This window comes from Suncus etruscus, chromosome 17 (assembly GCF_024139225.1).
Source record: "Suncus etruscus isolate mSunEtr1 chromosome 17, mSunEtr1.pri.cur, whole genome shotgun sequence".
NCBI lineage: Eukaryota > Metazoa > Chordata > Mammalia > Eulipotyphla > Soricidae > Suncus > Suncus etruscus.
The window spans coordinates 74967934-74993837 of NC_064864.1; the positions used below are offsets into that span (position 1 = coordinate 74967934).

General features: G+C 46.1%; 1 protein-coding gene across 1 annotated transcript in view; it reads right to left on the reverse strand.

Annotated features, from left to right (window-relative positions):
• CSMD1 (CUB and Sushi multiple domains 1) overlaps positions 1-25904 on the reverse strand; it is a 942957-nt gene that overhangs the window by 116933 nt on the left and 800120 nt on the right. The window contains exons 12-18 of the mRNA XM_049790475.1: positions 22661-22773; positions 14796-14978; positions 13447-13773; positions 6166-6360; positions 4092-4230; positions 1937-2124; positions 960-1148 (exon numbers count right to left, since the gene is read on the reverse strand). Of these exons, the coding sequence (XP_049646432.1) occupies positions 960-1148; positions 1937-2124; positions 4092-4230; positions 6166-6360; positions 13447-13773; positions 14796-14978; positions 22661-22773 (1334 nt within the window). The remainder of the gene's footprint in view (positions 1-959; positions 1149-1936; positions 2125-4091; positions 4231-6165; positions 6361-13446; positions 13774-14795; positions 14979-22660; positions 22774-25904) is intronic.

The window sequence follows — 25904 nt, forward strand, 5'->3', positions numbered from 1 at the left end:
TCATAAAATTTTTCTATATGTGAATGGACATGGAAACTATTATGCTGAGTGAAATAAGTCAGAGAGAGATGGACAAAATAGTTTCACTCAATTATAGGTTTTAAGAAAAATAAAAGACATTATTGTAATAATAGAGATGAGGGCTGGAAGGACTGGTTCACGATATGAAGCTCACCACAAAGAGTGGTGAGTTCAGTTAGAGAAATAACTACACTAACAACTATCATGACAATGGTAATGAGTGAGAGAAGTACAATGCCTGTCTCAAATACAGTTGGGGGGTGAAAGGGGGCTATTCTTTTTATGACTGAGGCCCTATTGCAAACATATTTGAAATTTGCAGACTAAAGTATTATTTAAAAAAAAGTACTGCTCTGTGGGAGCACACAGTGGGTGGGAAGAGCCCAGGGTGGGGCTGAGGTGTGGTGTGGTGGGAAAGGACGTTGGTGTCCATATCAGGGAGATAAGGACACACAGGTGCTCTCTCAAGCAGAACCAGACTCTGCACCACATGCTGACTCCAGACATTGAAGCTTGATGTCTTTCCCGGGGGGACACAGACCCCATGAGAGCACAGCTGGCTGGTCACAGGGCCCTGACAGCCTCCTGCCTGGCTGTAGGGGTCTTCGGGAGAGACTGTTGTAGTAGAGGGGACATGAGCAGGATCCAGGCTGCCAGTAGGGTCACTTACCCTCCCGTGGACACTCATCAAAGATTCCCAGAGCACCTGGGAGGCAGCACCCAGTACTGGCTCAGTGAGAGGACAGTCGACCTGAACACAGGCCTGCCTCTCCAAGGCCACCTGGTCAGCCTAGAGCTGGAGTGTCCCTGAGCTCAGGGGAGAGAGTAAGGGATGAGTTGATGGCAGCAGTCCACGCGTGTCCACCCAGGCCACCAGGGCACTGGCATTGACAGCATCCACAGGCAGGGATATTTCCCTGATGCCCACAACCACCTACCGTCACAGCTGGGAAGCACGCGGTCCCACTGGTGGCTGCTGTCGCACACAAGGGGCTCATCTGCACTCAATGTGTAGCCAGGGTCGCAGCTGAAGGTCACTTTGGACCCAATGCTGAAGCTGCTGCCCTGCCTGTGTCCATTGACAGGGATGCCGGGGTCGAGGCAGGAGTCAGACTCCAGTGTAACGCCTGCAACAGAAAGAGATGTGTGGCTTGCGCATGCCACAGGGCAGGGTGGCAGGTGTGCATTTGGCCACCCCGGGGACTGGGCAAGAGAAGCCCAGAGGCCCACTCTGCTCTCGCCAAACACGGTGTACAGAACCTGTGCCTATTGGGTGGACCCTTAGAGTGGGGGAAGGACACACATCATCCTGATCTCTTTCCTATATCACTGCACATATGTGCCGTATCCACATGCATGGACTAGCACACCTTGACATTCACACTACATGACCAATATCTATCTCCATGCACCAACACACATGACATTCACATATATGTACCAACACATAGGTTCCATCCACTTATATACACCACCACACATGTGACATTCACATGCATACATGACATTCACACTGCCATGCTCACATGCACCAACACATATGTTGTATCCACACACATGCACCAGAACACATTTTGTGTCCACACACATGCACCAATACATGCACGGTGCAGGGCAGCCATATATGCAGACTTTCAGCCTGCATTTGTGTCACACTGGTGCATGACTCTGCCCTTCATGGTTGAAAGGTGCGAGCAGGCGAGATGCCATGTGAAGGCAGAGGCCAGAACCACTTGGTCAGTGGCACCTTCTCCCCAGTTTTCCCTTCTGGTCATGCTGCAGGCAAACTCAGGGCCCTGGGATGACTGTGGGTAGCCTGCTATGACTGCGCACACAGGTCAGGGGTGCTCTCAGGGCCCTGGGACAGAAATGGGCAGCCTGCCATGACTGTGCCCACAGGCGGGGGTGCACTCACTCTCATAGTGGATGAGGAAGCCCACACTGGCCCGGCTGCTGTCGGTGCTGAAGAGCAGGTGCAGGAAGCTGCCGGAGCTGATCAGGAACTGTGGGGCCTGTGTGCCGTGGAACTCGCCAATGAGCGGGGATGAGCCGGCAGGGCCGTCCCGCACCTCCAGAATGTCGTAATTGACCTCGGTCTGAAACCTGTGGAGAGAGGCCAGGTCCACAAGAGGGGCCAGGCTGAGCCTTCCTGCGTTTTAAGGCCAACTCCTGGCTCTGTGCTCAGGCATCACTCCTGCAGGGCACCAAGGACCACGTGGTGCCAGGGATTGAGCCAGGGCCACATGCAGGCAAGAACAGTGCTCTGCCTGTTGTCTCATCACTCAGGCATCCTTTTAACCCATCTCTGCCCTGTAATATAACAAAACAACTGAGGTGGTAATTTAATCTCAGCTAAAATGACTGTGAAGCAGATGGATTATGAGAGGAAGAAAGGAAAGAAAAGAGAAAAGGGAGACAGAGGGTGGCTCGAGAAAAGAATGGAGGCAACCATGAAGCAAATGAAATATTTCCACGAGCAGAGAAGCATTTCTCATCCATCTGCAAAACATGTGCACATGACTGTACATCTCACAAGGTCTGGCCACGGGACCATCTTTCAAAGGCACCAGCCCTGTGCTGAGTGTTTGATCTTTCAAGAAGTCAGTGCCTTAGTTGCTGTGTAAATCACATGTGTCTAAAGACATCAAAAATAATGCTGCTTACATGCAAGACTGAGCTAAGTCACCATTCCAGACTGTTAAATAGACACACTAGAGAAGAGATACACTTAGTTTTGTTCACGCTTCAGAGTTTGGAGAACTCCAAACTGGGTTGTCCTGATTTTAGCCAGGTGGGTGTCTGGACACTTCAGTATGCAGCAGCCTCTGGTCTGTTCCAGAAAGCCCGAGAATCTTTGAGAAGTTGACTTGGATGTGCGGGTGAGCAAAGGCATTGTCCCCAATGGTTAGGGTTACAGAAAAGCTCTATTTTTCAACCCACAGACATCCATCAAGCTTTCAAGTTATATCAGGAGATTTTATCCCACTTGTTTTTTTTTAGTATCTGTCAGAAATAAGTATTACTATATATACCAATTTCAACTATAAATAATTTCTAAGAGTAGTTTCATCTAAGAGCTTTTCCAGTATGGGTGTTATCATCGCTCCTAAGTGAAAGGACAGAGAAGAAGAAAATAGCAGGGTAGTATTCAGCAACTGGAGACAAGATTAAGAGGCACCCAGACTGGCCTGGTCAGAGGCTGCTAGAGAAAAAGCCCAATGGTGCTCAGAGATGGAATCTTTTTTTAGTTTTGGTATTTGGGCCACACCCAGTGATACTCGGGAGTTACTCCTCTCTCTAAATTCAGGAATCACACCTAGCAGTATTCAAGGACTATATGAGACGCTGGGGGTTGAACCCAAGTTAGTCACATGCAAGGCAAACATCTTTCTGCCCTATTTATTGTTCCAGTCCCCAGAAATAGAATATTTGAGGCATGAGCAAAGGTATCTCAACCTTAGTGTGGGTGCATGTGCCCTATGCCCAAACATTCCTATTTTTTCCACCTCCCGCATTGATTTCCTTCAGAGACCTGTGGGGAGCCGTGTAGGATGAGGAATTTAGATACAAGCTTATTTTCACATTATCAATGAAAGCATGAGGAAGTCAGAGCAAAGTGCCCCCTGGAGCAGAGAAGTCCCAGGGGTGCGCCATACATGGCCTCTGCCCAGCCTTGCTCAAGCCTGACCAGAGCCCAGCTGGACAGCACAGCCAGGAGGATGCACTCCTGAACTTTCCTGTGGGCACCAGAGGCAAAGCCCAGGTATCCATAGCACTATGGCAGAATTCACCACAGCCAAAGGGCCCAAGCCATCCCAGAATCCAGCCCTGGGAATTTCTGAGAAGTGGAACCAGGACCATGGGCCCAGCAAGCCCACAGTGCTGATGGACTGAGCAATGAGAGGACATCCTTGGAAAGGTGGAACTCACAAACCATGACCTTTTCCTCCTCCCAGGAACACTGTCCTGTGCCCAGGCAGAAAGCCCCTGCCCACATGCTGAGAGCTAGAATCAGAACTGTACAGGTCCTGGCCTCAGGCCCAAATCAAGAAAGAAAAGGACTTTCTTACCTATCAAAAGTGATCTTGATGGAGTGTCCTGGTTTGGCTTCAATGATCCACTCGCAATTTAAAGAATCTTTATAGTATCCCGGCCATCCGGGGGGCAAGATGACCCCACTTGGGGCTGTCAGGTGTCCACCACATGGGGCTGTAAGGGAGAAGGAGAAGAAGGGGGAGGGGAGGGAGGAGAAGAGGGAAAGGAGAAGGAAGGAAAGAGAGGAGAGGAAGGAGAGGGGGAGGAAAAGCAGTCTCAGGACACCAAGAGTGGCTGCATCAACACCTGGCCATTGTTTCCCTGGCATGGACTTTCTCTTTGTCGCACAGATACCATCTCAAACACAGCACACGAAGGGTTCCTAGAGTTGGAGCTCAGGTATAGACCTGAGCACTCCTTCATTATCTGAGACCAGTCTTCCACCAGACAGGTGGAACAACATTGGCTGCCCTGGAGCCATCACACGGCTCAGAGGGCACACAGTGCCTGAGCTGACCCTCCACCAAACAGCTGTGCATGGGCACATCCTGGGGCTAAAGTGTTGTGAACATCTCTGCATGTGATTGTTACTCCCTCCCCCGAGCTCCTGTTGTCCATAGAACTGGCCACACACACACACTAATGATTGGTAAATCCTAGACAACAAGGCAGACATTTCAACTGGATTCATAAAGTCAGCTTGAAAGGTGTGTGAAGCCTTTCAAATATTTGTGTGATAAAAATGAGGCACAGTTGTGAGCAGAGGTCAGGAAAGGCAATCATACATTTCTGCCTGTGCTTGTAATTGGGGCTAAATACCGCATATCAATCAATGCTCTAGCAATATCAGATATCTTATAGCCAATAACAGTCTCAACATGCCTCCTAAGTTGCATGCCTGGCCACACTTATGCTCAAATTTTATTTCTTAGTTCCCTCAAAACTTTAGGTCATGTCTAATTATACTTGTGAGCCTAAAAGTGTCCAATAAACATGTGAAAATGTTCTCAGTAGAAGGTTGTTATTGCTTTTGGGGCATAAATTCAATCTACGGAAAACATGGCACATAGCATCAAAAAGTTAACCGATATTTAAATACCTTTATGCAGGTCTTAATGGTAGAAAATAAAATGTGATTAAGAGAGGTCTAGAGAAGGAACCAAAGTAGCTTATATTTATCATCAGAAACATGCAAGTAAAAATTATGCAAAGGTTAAGTCACTTCCTAGATGGAAACAGACATTTTGCAAATTTTTGATTATGGACACCTCGATGTGATTTTCCTGGAGAAAAGGTGGATACGTCTTTAGGATTCTACAACCTCCCAGAGTTAAATGGCAGGAAGTAGGAAACCTGAACAGACCAATCTCAAATAAGGAAAAAATTGAAACCATGATGTTAAATCTCCCAAGAACAAAAGCCCAGATCCACCTGAGTTGTACCAAATATTTAAAGAATGCTCACTACCTAGACTCCTCTGGTTCTTCCAAAATATTAAGAAAGAGAAATCCTTCCTAAATGTCTGTACTATCTGTACTATCTCTCTGTCAGAATCCATCAGAACCTTTCTTTGCGTCTAAGGCTGTGGTCATATGAGTCTATTCCAGGATTGGCACATATACACAGTCATGTGAAGCCCTGACATGTAGTGTCTTCCAGACCCCAGAGCTCACAACCAGACTTTCCTTGGAAGTAGGTCATGACAGGTGTGTCCAGCAGGACCTTGGATGGAGGATTTGCACAGGTGCCTGTCCATGAGGAAAGCAGAGTTTCTGCTCCTCCAAGTCACAGGTTGAAGAGCTGAAGGACAATGAGGGGACAGTAGCCGGGGTGTCAGACCTCATCTTGGATGGGCACAAGGACTTGGAGGCTTGAAGCCCAGAAGGACATAGTAGTGAGCAGTGTGATGGCCATCAAGGTTTGGAGTACATGAGCTGAGTCAGGTGCTGTTCTGAAAGGTGTGCACACACCTCACAATGGGGAACCTACCTTTACACTGGGACATGCACCTTCACATTGAAGCACCCATCTTAACACCAGGAAACCCACCTTTACACTGAAGCACCCATCTTCACACCAGGGCATGCACCTTCACACTAGGGCACTCACCTTCACACCGGGGCACGCTGGAGCTCCAGACCACATTCCCATCTTGCAGGGTGCAGGTGATGGACTCAGAGCCCTGGGTCTTTACAAAGCCATCATCACAGTGGAATGACACGGAGCTCCCCAGCAGGAAACGGTCCCCAAACCTCCGTCCATTAACAGGTATCCCCGGGTCATGACACTCATTCTGGCCAAAGGCTGAAAATGGGGAAATGACAGTGTGAGGAGACCACAGGTACATTAATGTTTTTATGTCTTAGGAAAGGAATGTGCTGAGCAGGTTCTGGAAATGAGCTTCTTTCTGTGTCAGGTGAGACAGACAGATGGAGACAAAGATTGAAGGAACATGGCAGGTAGACACCCCATTGTTGACCTCATCTGTGCACCATGAAAGTGGAGAGAAGATGAGGAAGAGTAGAGAGTAGACTCTCACCTCAGGGTCTGCTGTTCTCGTATCTGCAAAGACTTGCCAAGAACTGAGCAGCTATTTGACCTCCGGGGTTGGCAATGCTTAGGCTGGATCCCAGATGCCTGAACACAGTGGAACCACCACTGACAAAGCCTCAGACACTCTCAGAGGAAAGCAGGAAGCCCATATTTACAGATAACTATTACTCACAGTAATGTTATTATCTCACTTTATCCTCTCAATATGTATTTAAGCACAATCTATTTTGCAGTAAGAGCCTGTGACAAAGAGAAGTGCTGTAAAAATTCAACAAACTGTGCTTTTCTGTCTTTCCTGAATTCTTGAAGCTTTCCTCAGAACCCTGGGAAGCGAACCACCCCCCAACTGCATTCTGAAGCTACCCAGTGATCGAGTGAGTGAGTAAGAAATGGCTGGCTGTGGGGGTTGCCAAGTGGAGTGCTGATTGCTCTACCTGCAGAGTCTCTGCCCTGCTGTGCTTCTTCTGAGGAAACTGAGGACCTGAAGGGAGCCCTGTCCTACTCTTCTCTGTCTTTCCCGAATTCTTGAAGCTCTCCTCAGAGCCCTGGGAAGCGAACCCCCAAAAACTGTCACCTAGAGGCCCCAGAAGAATGCGACTGCTCTGCTTCGCTTCACAGCTGCTCACTCTTTCTAACCAATAAACCCCACCACAACACGCAGGAAAAACCACACTACTAGCGTGACAATGGGGAAAATTCACAGGCAAACACCATGCACAGAGAATGAAGACGATAGCGCGGATGACCTAAAAAATTCCAACCATCTGATTAAACTCTCAGATAAGGAGTTTAGAATAGAAATAAGGAAGATGTTTGTAGAACTCAAAGCATAGATCGATCTGAACAGAACACAAAGACAGAAATCAGAAAACTCCAAACTGAAATAGCAGATCTGAAAAACATGGTAGCTCAACTGAAAACCTCAGTGGATGGCCTTGACAGCAGGGTAACAGCAGCTGAAGAGAGAATCGGAGTACTGGAAGATGAGATTCAGAAAAACTCAACACAGCAGAAGAAACTGGAAAAGAACCTTAGGACAAACGATCAGGCAATGGAAAAAGTACTCAAGGAATGCAAACAAATGAAAATAGAAGTCTTTGATAAACTCAACAGAAACAACATAAGAATCATCGGAGTCCCAGAGGACCAGGTAGGAGATCTCCAGGAAGAATCAACTGTCAATGACATCATCAAAGAGATACTCCCAGAGTTAAAGACTACATGCAATCAAATCCTGCATGCCCGAAGAGTACCAGCTAAAAGAGACCCAAAGAAAAACACCCCAAGACACATCCTCATTACAACGACAAATTCCACAGATAGAGATAGAATACTGAAAGCAGCAAGATCAAAAAGGGAAATTACATTCAAAGGAGCATCCCTAAGACTTACAGCAGACATGTCACAAGAAACTCTCAAGGCCAGAAGACAGTGGTGGGGTATTGTTACAAGACTGAATGAAATGAATGCCTCACCGAGAATACTGCACCCAGCCCAACTCATGTTCAGGTTTGAAGGAAGGATACATAGCTTCATGGATAAACAACAGCTCAAAAACTTCACAGATGAAAAAATCAGCCTTAAAGGAAAACCTGAAAGGTCTATTTTAAGACAAGAGAGACCAACAAACACAGCAAACTTATCTACAAAGATGACATTAAATCCTATGACAATCATCTCCCTCAATGTCAATGAACTAAATTCACCAATTAAAAGACACAGAGTGGCAAATGGGTCAAAAAGATGAATTCAACCTTCTGTTGCCTACAAGAAACACACCTGAATAGTCAGAACAAACACAGACTCAAAATCAAAGGCTGAAGGAAAATCATCCAATCAAACAACACACTTAAAAAAGCCTGGGTGGCCATATTAATATCTGATGACACCAACTTTATACTCAGAAAAGTTGTAAGGGACAAAGATGGACACTATGTACTAATCAAGGGATATGTGCAACAGGAAGAAATCAGACTATTAAACATATATACACCCAATGAGAGACCAGCAAATTATCTAATACACTTACTGACAAATCTGAAAGAAGACATCAATAATAACACAATAATTGTGGGAGACCTCAAAACGGCCCTGTCAACACTTAATAGGTCAACCAGACTGAAACCCAACAAAAACATACTAACTCTGAAAAGAGTAATGGAAGAAAGAGGACTAGTAGATATATATAGGACACTCCACCCCCAAAAACATGAATACACATTCTTTTCCAATGTACATAGGTAATTCTCCAGGATAGACCACATGCTGACACATAAAACATACCTTCATAAAATCAAGAGGATAGAAATCTTGCAGGCTATGGGGCCGGGTGGTGGCGCTAAAGGTAAGGTGCCTGCCTTGCCTTTGGACGGACCGCGGTTCGATCCCCTGGTGTCCCATATGGTCCCCCAAGCCAGGAGCAACTTCTGAGCACATAGCCAGGAGTAACCCCTGAGCGTTACCGGGTGTGGCCCAAAAACCAAAAAAAAAAAAAAAAAAAAAAAAAAATCTTGCAGGCTAACTTCGCTGACCACAAGGCTCTGAAATTAGATGTGAACTACAAAGGCCACACAGAAGAAAAACTTTAACAATTGGAAAGTAAACACCCTGCTACTTAACAACCAGTGGGTCTGAGATAAAATCAAAGAGGAAATCAAAACTTTCCTGGAAACAAATGATAATGAAGACACAAACTACCAGAATCTATGGGACATAGCAAAAGCGGTCCTGAGAGGAAAATTATAGCTTTGCAAGCACACATCAGGAAGGAAGAAGGGGCATACCTGAATAATTTAATGACGCAGCTCATAAAATTAGAAAATGACCAATGAAAGGAACCAAAAATAGGGAGACAGAAGGAAATAACAAAACTGAAAGCAGAAATCAATGAAGTGGAAAACCAAAAAACAATCCGAAAGATCAACGAAAGCAGAAGTTGGTTCTTTGAAAAAATAAACAAGATTGATAGACCATTGGCAAAACTCACAAAGAAAGAGAAAGAGAGAAACCTGATAACCCGTATTAGAAATGAGAAGGGGAATATCACGACAGATACTGCAGATATCCAAAGGGTAATCAGACACTACTTTAAGAAACTTTATGCTACTAAACATGAGAACCTAGAAGAAATGGATAAATTCTTGGACACTTATAATCTTCCACAATTAAGTAAGGAGGATATAGCATATCTAAACACCCCTATCACTATTGAGGAAATTGAAACTGTAATCAAACATCTGCCTAAAAAGAAAAGCCCAGGCCCAGATGGATTTACTAATGAATTCTTTCAAACCTTTCAAGAGGAGCTACTACCAATCCTAGCCAGGCTCTTCCATGAAATTGAAAAAAACGGGAACACTCCCAAACAGCTTTTATGAAGCCAACATCACCTTGATACCAAAACCAAACAGAGATGCTGCCAAAAAAGAAAATTACAGACCAATATCGCTGATGAATATAGATGCAAAGGTCCTCAAAAAATCTTAGCAAATATAATCAAATGCCTCTTCAAGATCATTCACTACGATCAAGTAGGTTTCATCCCAGGAATGCAAGGATGGTTTAACATCCATAAAACTATCAATATCATACACAACATAAGCACAAGAAAAATAAAAATCACATGATCATATCAATAGATGCAGAGAAAGCATTTGATAAGGTCCAACACCCATTCTTGATCAAAACTTTCTGCAAGATGGGAATGGAAGGAACATTTCTCAATCTAGTTGAAGCCATCTACCACAAGCCAATGGCAAATATTATCCTCAATGGAGAAAAACTAAAAGCCTTTCCTCTAAATTCTGGTACAAGACAAGGCTGACCGCTCTCACCACTCCTCTTCAACATAGTACTGGAAGTTCTTGCTATAGCGATCAGGCAAGAAAAAGATATCAAGGGAATCCAGATAGGAAAGGAAGAAATCAAGCTCTCACTGTTTGCAGATGATATGATTCTCTACTTAGAAAACCCTAAAGACTCCACCAAAAAGCTTCTAGAAACAATAGACTCATATAGCAAGGTGGCAGGCTACAAAATTAACACACAGAAATAAATGGCCTTTTTATACACCAATAATGATAGGGAAGAGATTGATGTCAAGAAGGCAATCCCATTCACATTAGTGCCACACAAACTCAACTATCTTGGAGTCAACTTGACCAAAGACATGAAGGTCCTATACAAAGAAAACTATAAAGCCCTGCTCCAAGAAATAAGAGAGGACACACGAAAATGGAAACACATACCGTGCTCGTGGATTGGCAGGATTAACATCATTAAAATGGCAATACTCCCCAAAGCATTGTACAGATTTAATGCAATCTCTCTAAAGATACCCATGACATTCTTCAAAGAAGTGGATCAAACACTTATGAAGTTCATCTGGAACAATAAACACCCTCGAATAGCTAAAGCACTCCTAGGGGAAATAAGTATGGGAGGCATTACTTTTCCCAACTTTAAACTGTACCACAAAGCAATAGTTATCAAAACAGCATGGTATTGGAATAAAGACAGACCCTCAGATCAGTGGAATAGGCTTGAGTTCTCAGACAATGTTCCCCAGACATACAATCACCTAATTTTTGACAAGGGAGTAAGAAATCCTAAGTAGAGCAGGGAAAACCTCTTCAACAAGTGGTGCTGGCAGATCTGGTTAGCCACTTGCAAAAAAGTGAACATAGACCCCCAGTTAACATCATGTACGAAGGTATATCCAAATGGATTAAAGACCTTGTTATTAGACCTGATACCATAAGGTATATAGAACAACAGTTCGGTAAAACACTCCATGACATTGAGACTAAAGGATCTTCAAGGAGGAAACTGCACTTTCCAAACAAGTGGAAGCAGAGATCAACAGATGGGAATACATTAAGCTGAGAAGCTTCTGCAACTCAAAAGAAATACTGCCCAGGATACAAGAGCCATCCACCATGTGAGAGAAACTATTCACCCAATACCCATCAGATAAAGGGCACTGACAGAACTTTACAAGAAAAAAAAAACTAATCCCATCAAAAAATGGGGAGAAGAAATGAAAAGACATTTTGATAAAAAAGAAATACAAATGGCCAAAAGGCACATGAAAAAACACTCCTCATCACTGATCATCAGGGAGATGCAAATCAAAACAATGATGAGATACCATCTCACACCACAGAGACTGGCACACATCACAAAGAATGAGAACAATCGGTGCTGGCGGGATGTGGAGAGAAAGGAACTCTTATTCACTGATGGTGGGAATGCCATCTAGTCCAACCTCTATGGAAAGCGATATGGAGATTCCTCCAAAAACTAGAAATTGAGCTCCCATATGATCCAGCTATACCACTCCTAGGAATATACCCTAGGAGCACAAGAATACAATACAAAAACCCCTTCCTCACACCTATGTTTATTGCAGCACTATTCACAATAGCCAGGCTCTGGAAACAACCAAGATGCCCTTCACCAGATGAATGGCTAAAGAAACTGTGGTACATATACACAATGGAATATTATGCAGCTGTCAGGAGAGATGAAGTCATAAAATTTTCCTATACATGGATGTACATGGAGTCTATTATGCTGAGTGAAATAAGTCAGAGGGAGAGAGAGATGCAGAATAGTCTCACTCATCTATGGGTTTTAAGAAAAATAAAAGTCATCTTTGCAACAATCCTCAGAGACAATGAGAGGAGGGCTGGAACTTCCAGCTCACTTCATGAAGCTCACCACAAAGAGTGGTGAGTGCAGTTATAGAAATAACTACACTGAGAACTACCATAATCATGTGAATGAATGAGGGAACTAGAAAGCCTGTCTAGAGTAAAGGTGGGGGTGGGGTGGGATGAAGGGAGATTTGGGACATTGGTGTTGGGAATGTTGCACTGGTGAAGGGGGGGTATTCTTTACATGACTGAAACCTAATCAAAATCATATTTGTAATCAAGATGTTTAAACAAATAAAAAATATACTAAAAAAATTCAACAAACTACACGTTTGATTTCCAAATCCACTTTTCCTGACTTCAAATGCCTCGATCCTCTGCAGTACTTATTTGTTGCTGGGAAGATGGACATATGGATGGATAGATGGATAGATTGATTGATATATAGATGGATGAATAAGTGTATGAATTGATGGATGGGTAGGTGGAAGAATAGATGGATAGGTAGATAGATGGATAGGTTGTATAAATGAATGATAGATAAATGAATAGTTGAATGGTGGATAGGCTATAATGATGGATGGTTATACAAATGAATATAAATAAATGGATGAAAGCTTGGATGGCTGAGTGGATGGATGGATAGATGGGTTGGGTAGATATCTGGTTGGTGAAATGAGTATACAAAGAAGTAATGATTAGATAAACATGTGGGTATTTTACAAATGATGTTTGGGGACAGGGAAATACTGGACGAGTGCCAATTGATGGACAAGTGGATTGGAGAGTAGAAAGATGACTGGACTGTTGGAAAGATGAATTTAAAAGCAGGAAGGAAAAGGCCAGTTATGTGGTAAAGTACACATATTACATGTTTCCTGGAGTTGATCCTTAACACTGTAAAAGAGGAATAAAAATATGAAAAGGAAGAAGTGAATAAAAATATGAAAAGAAAGGATAAAAGAGGGGAATAGGGAGGGAGGGAAGAAGGCAGGGATAAAAGAGAGAGAGAGTGAGGGGAAGAGAGCAGAAGAGAGGGAGCAGTCCTCACAGGACAGAAGTGGCTGAAATCCATATACATGAGTTAAGCTTGTGTCTCTTCTCAGGCACATGTTGCCAACCCGCCAAGGGCAGCCCTGCCACCCTTGTGGGCCCGCAGTGGGCCTGGTGGCTTACTCACTAGTGTATGTTATGTTGAACCCTCTGCTCGTGGTGGAGTGGTCTGACTGGAACTCCAGGCGGATGATGTGGCTGCTACTGGCCAGTTGGGAAGGCACCTCATTGCCTGAGAATGTCCCCAGCACAGTCATCTCAGAGACAGTCTCTTCCTTCACCGCCAGAAAGTCAAACTGGGGCTCCACGTCGAAGTCATTGAAGATGAGATGGATCCGGCTGCCCAGCTCTGCGATGATGAGCCACACGCAGTTCATATTGTTGCCATATTCCTCTGGGTAATTTGGGGAGAGGATGACGCCCGAGGAGGTGGTGAAGTTGAAGAAACACGAAACTGTGGGAACAGATGGAGGACACGGCCAGGACTGCTCAGAACCTCAGACGGCAAGGGGCTGTGTCTGTTGTGTCTGCCAGATACAACCACCTTCCCAGGGCCCGCCAATGCCTTGTCACCTCAGATACTCCCTCATCCTAGTGCTTGCTCAAGGCCCAGTCAACTCAGACATGCTTTCTCCCCAGTCCTGCCCAGACACTACCACTTCAGACATACCCTCTTCCCAGTCCTGTCTAACACCATCACCTCAGACACCTCCCCTTGCCAGCTACCAACCCACTCCTGTCATCTCAAACCGCCCCTCTCCCCAGGGCCCACATGACTCCCTGTTACATCAGACACCTCCCCTCTCTAGTTCCCAACCTATTTCTTGTCATCTCAGACAACCTTCTTCCCAGTTTCTACCCCACTTCAGACCCTCCCCTCTCCCAGGGCCTGCCCGACTCTCTGTGCCCTCAGACACCTCCTTTACCCAGTTCCGACCCTATTTCCTGTCACCTCTGACCCTTCTCTCCCCAGTTCCACCCGATTTCTTATCACCTCAGATCCCTCTCTCCCCAGATTCCACTGACTTAATGTCACTCAAACACCCTTCTTCCCAGTTTCCACCCCACCTCAGACCCCCCTCTTCCCAGGATCCACCTATTCCCTCTCACCTCAGACCTTGCTTTCCCCAGTTTCTACCCATTTCCTGTCCCTTCAAACACCACACAAGCTGAGACATCATCACATAATAATCTATTGAGCTGATCAGCCCCTTTGGCAAATGTTAGCAGTAGTAGATCTAGTGTGGTCCTAGAGAGTTGTTTCTATGCCCAAACTCAGAAGTGCCGCCCCATGGGGATGGGGCTGGACGCAGGGTAGGTGTGGGATAAGTAAATGGGCAGGACGAGACCCAACCCTGGGGTTGGGCAGGAGGTCAGGGCTGTGCCCCCAGTCGGGCAGGAGGTCACAGTTGTGCCCTGGGATCAGCTGGTGAAGTTGGGGCTGTGCCCGCTGTCAACGTGCCCAGTGACACTCACACACGCAACTGGGCTTGTTCCCCGACCACTGGTTGTTCTGCTGGCATGTGATCGCTCGCTCGCCCACTAGCTCGAAGGCCGCCTGGCACTCGAATGTGAGTGAGTCTCCATGCAGGAAGCTGCTGCCTGTCCGTTTTCCGTAGGCAGGGACACCTGGGTCCCCACAGCCGCCCTTCTCGATCTCTGTGGTGGGAGAGCGAACAAGACATGAGGATGAGAGAGCAAGAATGGAGCAGATGGCTGTTGGAGCAGAGCACCTGCAGCCTCGGCTTCCTCCTGGCAGCACTGTGGAGAGAGGATAGAGTCCTCTTGGGAGGAGGGACACTGTGGGCCTGGTTGCTGTGCAAGGCCACCTGTGGTGGACAGTGCAGATGGGACCTGCTGGATGGTCTCCTGGCCACTGTATGGCCCTGAGCCCAGTTCAGTGTTTACACTTAAACTGGCCCGGACCAACTTCCATCTTCCTACTGAGCATCTAGGTCTTTCTTACCCTGACCTGTGTTTTCCCTGAGAGTTCAGGTGACAAGAAAAATGCAAAGACCCAAAGCACTTGTCATGAGGACACTATTGCCATGAAATAGGGCTTTAAATTCATACCCACCTCCACCCTCCCGCTCCACACACACACACCATGTATTCTGCTCTCTGTCCTTCCTTGGCTTAGACCAATTTCTCTTTCATTCACCAACTGACTTTGTGCCAGTGTTTTTTAGCCTAACTAGACCCCGAGGAAGAAAGGCTCTGAGTCGGGGGCTGCTAAGAAGGTCACAGTGGCTGCTGAGGCCCGAGTGTGTGGGATAACTGGAAGGGACAGGAAGCGCAGGAAGGGCTGGACAGTGAAGGGACTGGAAGCAGGAGGCCCTGCAGAGACAGGGTCCATGTGCAGGACTAGGCAGGCAGAGGGGCTGGGAGAGGCACCCAGACCTGTTGTTGTGGCCAGTCAGGACAGCACTGAGCAGGGCAAGGGGTACTGCAGGGGCGTCTGGGGCAGGGCAGAGGCATCTGTCATGTGTATCTATTTCTGAGGCCCCATAGGGCTGGGATGGATTTTCATCTACTCTCCCTCCATTTACCCAAACATCTGTCCACAGCACTGGAACTAGAATAGTCGATCAAGGGCAAACACCAAAGGTTGGTGGGTCTGCACTAACCCTTGAGGGATAATACTTGTGAGGGTCAGAGGAGGAAGGGTTCTATAAGTGCCTTTGGGTGACTGGCCCAGTTTGGGAGGAGCAGCTCTGTGCAGACAATCCAGAGAGGCCTAGACCTGAGGTTGAGAAGCACCTACCTCTGCTTGCAGTGAGAAAGACATTGGAACCTTCAGGGAGGGGACAGGGGACAAAAGAGTGCATATGCACTGGGGCCTCACTCAGCCACAAGGCCATATTTAGGGGGAATAAAGAGATCTGCATAGGAAAAAGAAAGATGTGGAAAGAAATAGAAGTGGAAAAAGTGGCCTTAGTGATGATGCCGGGTGCTCACTACTAATGATGCTCCATTCTCAGCTGATCTTGGGTATTCCCGAGAAGCTACCAGACTGTCTGTGTTTGGGAAGGATGCCCCCTCCTGCAGCTTGGTCACTGCTCACTTTTCGCTGGCAAGTAGAGGCCCTTGGGGGTTAGCAGAAGCCAAAAGGAGATGGGCCAAGCCTGATGTTTAGGGAGTGTGACTGCCTCTCTCTGGAAAAGTGGCCTCATTAGCTCTCTTTGCTCCAGTTATGCTGAGAGATGTGGGTGACATTACAGGGCAGATAAGAACCACAGGCCTCCAGCAGGACAAGGCCTGCAGTGGAGACAGGGTAGTTTCTTTTGACTCACTGTCTTCCTAATCACCATCCTAAAAGTCACGCTCCCAAAGACTCCCCTTGCTCATGTTCTGTACATGTTTTGTGTGTGCGTGCGCGTGCGAGCACACGTGCACGCACTCTACGTGCCCTCCCCTGAGCCTGAGCATGCCTGAGTTTCTTTGTAAACTACTAGAAAATATACAAAGTGCGTATTCACAGGAGTCCAGTGGTGAAGGCATTTGCCAGTGATGAGGGTCAGAAACATGACTCCTAGTTGACGTGAGGGCTTATTTAGTGTTCCATGGAACCTTCTCCATCAATTTCCTAGGACTAAATCTTCCTAGTTTATCTCTGAGACAATGGCACTTTCAGAGCATCGCCTGCAAATATGATATTCAAAACTGTACACACAAAATCTTTAGGAAACTTCTGTTCATTATCTTGATCTCTGTAGTTCCATCTCCCCCACCCCCACCAAACTACACAAAAACCTAAAAGTAAACATTTAATATATTCAGGCTACTAATAATGCTTTTAATCAGCTTCTGAAATAAATGAAGCCACAGCTCATTTCAGAATCCTCCCAGGGGGCCAATTTCCTTCAACAGAGGAGGTGTTTGCGTGTGTCATTGATCACTGTCAACGCTGACGTTCCTTCACATCTGCGATGAGCTGACCTGGTAAACGAGACAGGTGCCCTTCGAGAGACGAATAACAAGCTCACAGAGCTTTCAAACCCAGAACTTGCCACCTCATCAGCTCAGAACCAAGCCGTTTTGTCAGATCCTGTTAACCAGAGCAATGCCCACCACACCTGACCCTGGATTCATTGGGAAACCAGAATCTTCCTTTTGGAGCTTAAAGTTTGACGTTAAATAGATTTCTTAAAAACAACAAAACCCATGCACACACATTTCCAAAGTTGCAAATGATTTGCAGGACTTCATGAGGCCTTAACAATAATGTGCCAGTTTTACAAAATAAGGGATTAACAACCATCCACCATCACTGATTCTGGAGCAAAAGTTCTTGTTAAACACAAAAATAAGCATCCCAGGAGGCAATTTAGCTTCACCTCATAAGAACCTTCCAGAAGCCTCAGTCTGGAGCTTCCATAGTTCGGGCTACAAAAAGACTCGCAAATGGCGATCTTGCTGGAGTGGCCGTGGCCGCAAAGGAGACCAGAGTTTCAGGACGTTTGGTCCCCAGCATGTACAGGTAGATTCCAAGTAACCCAAGTAGAAGTGGGTTTTCCTCTGAGCCTGCTGGGAAGGGCTGTGGAGAGTCTCAGAGAATGTAATCTCTCGTGTAAGACATGCCAGGTTGCTCAGGTTGACACATGGGGACTCAGATCCATCATTCCTGTTACTAAAAATTCCTTGGGCCCCAAGACATGTTTTCTCTTGCTCTGTTCAGGGGCTCCTAAAATGAAAATTAACCCTTGTGATCCTGAGGGCTGAGCAATAGGATATAGCCAGAAGGGTGTTTTCATGCACGCAGCCAGCTTGGGTTTCATCCCCAGCTCCCTGTAGTTCTTGAGCACCACCAGGAGTGATCCCTGGGTGTAGAGCTGGGAGTAAACCCCGAAACTGAAAGCAAAAAAACTATATCACTGTGTTCTTCCCATTACCTTTTCCTCTTCATTAGAACAACCAGTTCAAGGACTCATGTCCTTCTTGGGGAAAAGAAACTATTTTTTTTTTTTTAGTGTGCAAAATGATTTCTTCCCTTCCCCACCTCAAGCAGACCCTGTCTACATAGTTATGAGTCGTGGGTCTTGCTAGAACACTTCCCATTCCCCCTCAGAGTCTGTTACTCAATGTTAGAGCCTGCATTATCAATAGTCACAGCACAGAGATAGTTCATGGTCCTAGCAGTCCAGCAAAGTTTAAGTGGGAACCACCATCCCACTGCTCTCTTTCCCTGCAATACTATTCCCCTGCAATACTTCCAAGATAGGAATGCTCTAAGAAGCGTCAGAGAATTCGCTGTAATCAATCAATACAGTATTCAGAAAACACTAAGTGAGAGTTTGATAAAGCTCTTCTTTGCTTTCCTTAGAGATAGTGCACCGCCATGAAAGCTGGAGAAATTAACCCTTTCTAAGGAGATGCCTGACAAGAGTTGGAGACATGGGGATTTGGCTTAAGTCCTCTTCCCTGACTAGAACCTGGATCTCTTCTGACCTGATTCAGGCTGAGGTCTATGCTGGAGTTGACACATATGAATGTTCTACTTCTGTGCCGCTTCTCATATCATATCAAGTGCCATATTTATATTCTGATATAAAGAATGAATTCCACAGAAATCTGTGATGTTTTCTGTAACTAGACAGACACACAGTGCCTTGGAAATTCTGAGTTCTATCTGAAATTCTATCTATAGAATATCTAAGTATTCTATCATTTTAGGGGGCCACATAGGGCACTTCTTAGGGCTTATTGGTTCTGTCTCAGGGGTTATGCATGGTGGGGTTCAGGAACCATATGCATTATTGGGGATTGAATTGGGGTCTGCTGAGTGCAAGACAAATTTCATAAGCCATGTACTAATCTCTCCAGACCCGACAAGGTACTTTTGCATCCTATCAGTGGTTTCCATTTTTGGAGTAAGTGTGAAAGGGCTTCCCTAGTTAATATGAACACCAGACACCAACTCCTTCTTAATGTGCTCCCACAGTCTGATTCAGGGGGGATGGAGATGGGAATTTGAAGTGAAGGCCACGTCAAGGGCAACCATGGTTCTGTCTCTAGATTCTGTATGGCTTCCTCTAAGACATAGGCTATATGGCAGGAAAAGAGCAGAGAGCAGAGATGAGCAATGGATCAGGGTGGAGTGTGTGTTGTGAGGACTGGCTGCTCTCTCATGTAGAGTGTGCAGCACCATTCTCATCTTGTGCTCGGGCTTGTCATGCCTCACAAAACTTCAAAGACTGAAGGGCAAGCTCATTTTCTTTGCTTGATCCTCCTGGTAGGGAGGGGACAATCAAACGCAATTGTGTGAATTTATCATAAGATTGTTCAAGGAGAAAACTCGTAGAAACTCCATCTGCAGCTCACTTGAGTTGCTGTATCCTCGTCTACAGCCATTGCTCACTAAAGAGGAGAGCAGCTTCAGAAATAGCGTGAGCCACCAGGTGGCCAGCCCACCTGCTTCCTGCCCCGCACCTCTCCTCTAGGGGCTGTGTCACCCATGCACCACTCCATTGGGGGGGGGGGGATCTATGCTCTCTGCCACGTACTTCTCCACTAAGAGGTGTCGTCTGCACTTGTAGTCCTGCTTCCTACACTAGGGGTTGGTGTCTTCTCTCAACCCAGTGCTTCTGAATTATTTTCTCTCAGGCTCCCTCTGAAGAAGAGAACATTTCGACTGTAAACAGTATCTATTAAAAAAATCTTTGACCCGCAAAACAAAAATATATCAATAATTTGAGCTGATGTTTTAATCAGAGGTGGTCTGGATGAATGGCTCCAAGGAGCACGTTTTGCAATGCAGAGCTTTTCCAATCGAAGCGGGGTTGGAAGCAGGACACAGCGACTCTCGGCTCCGGAGACGTACAGAGGCATAAACAGGGGGCTTAGCTTGTGATGACACTGTTTGCCGAGGTCAAAGCGCCCCGCTATTTGAGAACCACTGTCTCAACCCTGCACCTCTCCACTAGGGAGCAGTGCCACCCCTGCGCCTCTTCCTTAGGGTTGGTATTTACACCCTCAGCCCCACACCACTCTACTAGGGGACAGTGTCAGTCCTGCCATGCACCTCTCCACCAACCTGTCCACTAGGAGGTTTATGTTCTTAGCCTTGTATCCCTCTACTGGAGGGCAACGTCTCTCAGCCCTGCACCTCTTCTCTAGAGGACGGTGTCTGTTCTCAGCCCTCAACCTCTCCACGAGCGGGTGAGGCCTGCTTGCTCTGGGAACCCCCTTTCTCCCCACTCTGATGTCTCTCCTGCAGTCAGATTTCTAAAAATGTTGAATAAATACTTATTCCAAGGGATAGAAGAACATAAGATTAACCCTACCAGATTCAAAAGACTTAGTGATTTTAAAAGAATAAGGAAAAAAGAGAGGAGAAGGAAAAAATGCCAGGAAAAGGAACAGCCCCAATAAAATCTTCTGTGCAGGCTTATCCTCTGTGAAATTTATTTGCCCTTTGGAATAGATTATGTTCTTTACACCTTATATTACAGTCCCCACATTTTATTGATTGCACTCACAGTTTCCTTTTCAGGAGCTGCAGAAGGAAAGCAAACATGCAACCCCCTGCCCCAGCAGCAGGGGCTATAGATACAGAAATTAAGGAAGGATTTCCAAAATCAAGCAGGCTCTCCACACTCTTTTGTTTGTTTGTTTTGGTTTTGGCTTTTGGGGTCACACCCATTTGATGCTCAGGGGTTACTCCTGACTAAGCGCTCAGAAATTGCCCCTGGCTTGGGGGGACCATATGGGACGCTGGGGGATTGAACCACGGTCCTTCCTTGGAGAGCACTTGCAAGGCAGACACCTTACCTCTAGCGCCACCTCGCTGGCCCCTCCACACTCTTAAGAATGGCTGATAGAAACCTTCTTCCCTCCTTCCCTCCCATCTTCTTCCCTCCCTTCTTTTTTCCTTCCTTCCTTTCCTTCCTTCCTTCCTTCCTTCCTTCCTTCCTTCCTTCCTTCCTTCCTTCCTTCCTTCCTTCCTTCCTTCCTTTCTTCCTTCCCTCCCCACTCCCTCCTTCCTTCTTTCCTTCCCTCCTTCCTTCCTTCCTTCCTTCCTTCCTTCCTTCCTTCCTTCCTTCCTTCCTTCCTTCCTTTCTTCCTTCCCTCCCCACTCCCTCCTTCCTTCTTTCCTTCCCTCCTTGCCTCCTTCCCTCCCTCCCTCCCTCCCTCCCTCCCTCCCTCCCTCCCTCCCTCCCTCCCTCCTTGCTTTCTTCTTTCTTTTCTTCCGCCCTTTCTGCCTCCTTTCTTCTTTATTTTCTCCCTTCCTTCCCATTCCTTTTTTTCCTTTTTGCATGTAACTAGCTGTTTTTTCCAATACTGATCATGGACTGCCAGGCACCCACTGTTCTGAGCCTTTGTTGGCTCTCAGCAGCACCCCCCCCCCCACCACCACCAGAAGGAGAGGTGTCAAGGCCCTTCCTCACACAGTTTCTGTGGGTAGGGGACAGAGGAGGATCTGCAGCTCAGATGGGTGCTGCTGGCACCTGCCTAATGCTTCTAGTACTGCAGTCTAAAAAGAAAGTTAGCTAGAGAGTGAGTGACTGAGGGAAGGGCATGCCAGAGTGGGCGGGTCAATCACAGTGGTATGAAAAGGGCTTTTCCCCTGGTAGATAGGAATTGGGAAGGGCAGCGTCCATCACAGTGCCCTGTGGAAAGAATAAGCAAGGGTTCCGCACAAGGCCCCTGCCCCAGAACTATCTCCTGGTCCCTCTGTTGTATTTATTTGGAGAGTTTTACAGTATTTCCAGATGCCTTTGTAATCTTTGGTAGATAATGTGAAATGACAGAGTTCTAAAAATGCACCAAGTCCATGTTAAGTCACCACATATCCCGACTAAAGGACATCCAGGGCTTTCATATGATACAGACAAAATTCCAGAAAGATGTACAAGGAAATCCTGAGTGTTTTGCTTTGGGAAGTTTAGCTGGCCAACTTATATTATGGGAGAAGGGACTTTTTTTATTCTGAACCGTGAGTGCAAATTCCAAGACTGAAATAGAAGCTACTCCGGCTCTGGAACGGTCACATTCCCCGCTTAATCACTTAATGTGAGTGGCACAAACAGGTTTCAGGAGCTGTGGGGGTCACTCTCCCCTCTCAAGCAGGAGTACCTGCCTTCCATGCTCTGGGTGGCACCATGAGGAATGTCAGACCCACCTAAGATGAGCTGGGTGGCCCTGAACTTCATAGCTAAAGGCAAGTGTGCCACCATGCCAGGTGTCCAAAGCACTAACCACGTTCCTTTGTCAACACACTCCATAGACAGGATCTGCAGGGGCCAGTGGCAGAAACCAGGCCCTGTGTCCCACATGGGTTCTCATTCCTCTGCTGCCCCACCTTCCCAACACACATGCAGCACCCACACAAACACACCAACCTTGGTAAACAGCCTTGAATCCGGGGGAGGCGATGCTGTCATCGGACTGAAGGTGCAGCCACATCTGGTTGCTCATGCTGACGATGAGGTCGGGGACGCTGGAGCCAGTGAGGCTGTAGGAACCAAGTGAAGGGTCCATCAGTCAAGGCACTGCCAAGGAAGGGGCTTCTACTTAAGCTGGAGGTTAGCAGCAATCCACCTTCTAATCTATTATCCGTCATTCATGTCTGTCCATCCTGCCCCTCAGGAGCTTCTCTCTCTCCATCTTTGTGTCTATGTGCCTCTGAGCACCTCTGGAGTTTCTGCACCTATGTCTGTGCCTCTCAGCATCTGGGATCTATCCATTTACCTGTCACCATATTAGTTTACCCTCTGTCTCTCCATATATGGTCAATGAACCTATTGTCTCTTCATCGTCACCTCTCTGCTGTCGGGAAGTCAATCTCTACTCATCTGATCACCATCACTCACAATCATGTCTCTATCCATTGAACATCTCTATCCATCTTTGTCCACCTACCAGTGACTGGTCTATTAGCTATCATCTATCAATCACCTGCATTTCAGCTATAATTCCTCTGTCCAGATTCACCTTCAAAGAAACAATAGCTAATTTGAGAGTGTCTATTCATGTTCATTGTGTGGCAGAGAATCCGTATCATTGGCATTTTGCTAAAACAATTCGATTTCTTCAATGCAACCGTGGCCCTCTGCTTTGATTAACATGGCCACCTATTGCGGTGAATGCAGAGGATGAAATTCTCTTGTCTTGATGCCTCTTCACCAATTTTTTAAACTTACAATGCATATCTTTTTTTCAGACCCTGTATCTGCTCTGTGTAAACACTCTCTGTCTTTACTACTGCTTCAGCCCATGGCCACTGCTGCTTCCATCTCTTTAGATTCCCTGATGGCGTCTATTGCTGTTACTGAAATATTCTTTGTGATTATGTCTTCAAGTGTTGGTCTCTCTCTAGCTCTCTTTCCCTCTTTCCCCCTCCCCAAACATTATTCTCTGTTTTTTTAGATTTTTTGTTAAACTATTTTTTCTTCTTCTTTTCTTTTTTATTTTTATAATATATTTATTTAAACATCATGTTTACAAACAATGTTTGTAGTTGGGTTTCAGTTATAGAAAAGAACACTCCCTTTCACCAGTGCAACATTCCCACCACCAAAGTTTTTTTTATTTTTCTTAAACTATCTTTAAATGATTATTATTATTAAACTTTTAAACTATTATTATTAAACTATTTTTTATTATTTTGATTTTTATTATTATTTATTATTTTAGATTTTTTAGTAAACTATTTTTTTATTCTCTATTATTTTAGTTCAAGCCATCTAGAACATGACCTTGGTTTCAGATGGTGCACGTTTTTGCTCTCTGACTTCCCTAAAATAGGCCATGGCACATATTCATTTGTGGCAAATTTGCAACTGCTGTTTATTGTCATTGTCATTATCATGATAGGCAGATGTGAGTGAAGCTTCTTCCAAGCTGGTCGAGGCTTCCTGCTGTGCCCTGGGGAGTAGGTGCTGCTCCTGGCTGATGAAGACCAGCACTACCTAGTCCTGCCTGACACCTGTCCTGGCCAAAACCCGAGTCCATCAAGGTGAGGTGACCTCATTGGATGTTATCACATAGCACCATGCCACTCTAGACTATTCCCCAAAAGACCATCACCCCAGCAGCCTTCCCATAGACCCAGCAGGTCCCCAGGTTGACTCCAACCCAATGCTGGGTGTCCTTACTTACGAGAACTTTCCTGAAGGGCTTCTTCTCACTATTACCATCATCCTCACCATCACATCACCATCAACACCATCATCGCCAACCACCACCATCATCATAATCATTATCATCATAATCACCAACCACCACCACCACCACCATCATAATCACCAACCACCACCACCACCACCATCATAATCACCAACCACCACCACCATCATAATCACCAACCACCACCACTATCACCATCATAATCACCAACCACCACCACCACCACCATCATAATCACCAACCACCACCACCACCACCACCATAATCACCAACCACCACCATCACCACCACCACCACCATAATCACTTTCATCACCACCATCACCATCTAGTCATTAACATGACCATAACCATGAGCTTTACTGTCATCACCACCATCCTCCTGCCACTCTGGCAGTGTAGACATGCCGGTTGTGTGCCTGAGTTGCTGCTCCCACTGCCCCTCAAGGAACCATACATAGTGCTGGGGCTTGAAGCAGGGTCAACTGCAGGCAGGACTGTTTCCTGCCCCTGGATCTCGTGAGCTCTGTCTCCGTCGTCACTACCATGACTACATTTTCCTTCTGTGACAACCGTCAGTGAAAGGCAAGGCCTGACATTTGAGGAAGAGCAGGCTGTGAGCTAATCCCTTCTATGTGGCTCAGTTTATTTTTTGTTTTGTTTCTTTCTGTTTCTCTAACAATCCCTAGGCTGTGTAGAGACAGGGACAGAAGATAGGTTCTATTTATAGCTTCTGCAAACAGCTATTTTTCGTACCTCACCTTAATCCAACTGCTCTGGGAGTTGGAGGGGCAAGGAAAGCTGCAATTCTTTACTCACAATCAGCTCACTCTCCCTGCCCTAACCTCCACTGCTCCTATGAGAGCTTCCCATGACTAGGAGAGGGGTGGGAAGGTCCTGGTCCCTTGGGATCCGCCCCCTCCTACTGGGGTATCCCAGACTCCAACCTCTGCACCCACCTGCCATCACGCATGGAGGCCCTGGATAGGAAGGCAGTTGGGAAGCACTCAGATGCAGTGCTTATGAAATGCCTGATTCAGAATCCCTCTCTGCACTAGCAGGTCAGGGCATCATGGGCACACGTGATTGTGTGTGTGCCAAAGTCGACACTACATTCAGATATGCTCAATGCATGTGTAAGAAAATGAAAAGCACACTCTCACTCAAGACTGATTGTGGTATGTGTATGTTCACATGGCTCATGGCCAACTACATGATCACACATGCAAGAGTCATGGTCTGATGAAACATGGAGGTTATACATGACATGACATACATGGCATTCAAATATATTCAAATATACATGGCAGTCAAATAGATCATGTTTGTGTACATGATCACACACAAGTGGCATGTTTGTGACATGACTCATGGCTGCACACATGACTATAAACATAGCTCATGCCTCCACACAACTACTCCTGCAGTGAGAAACAAAAGGCAAGCACTCCAGTTTGAT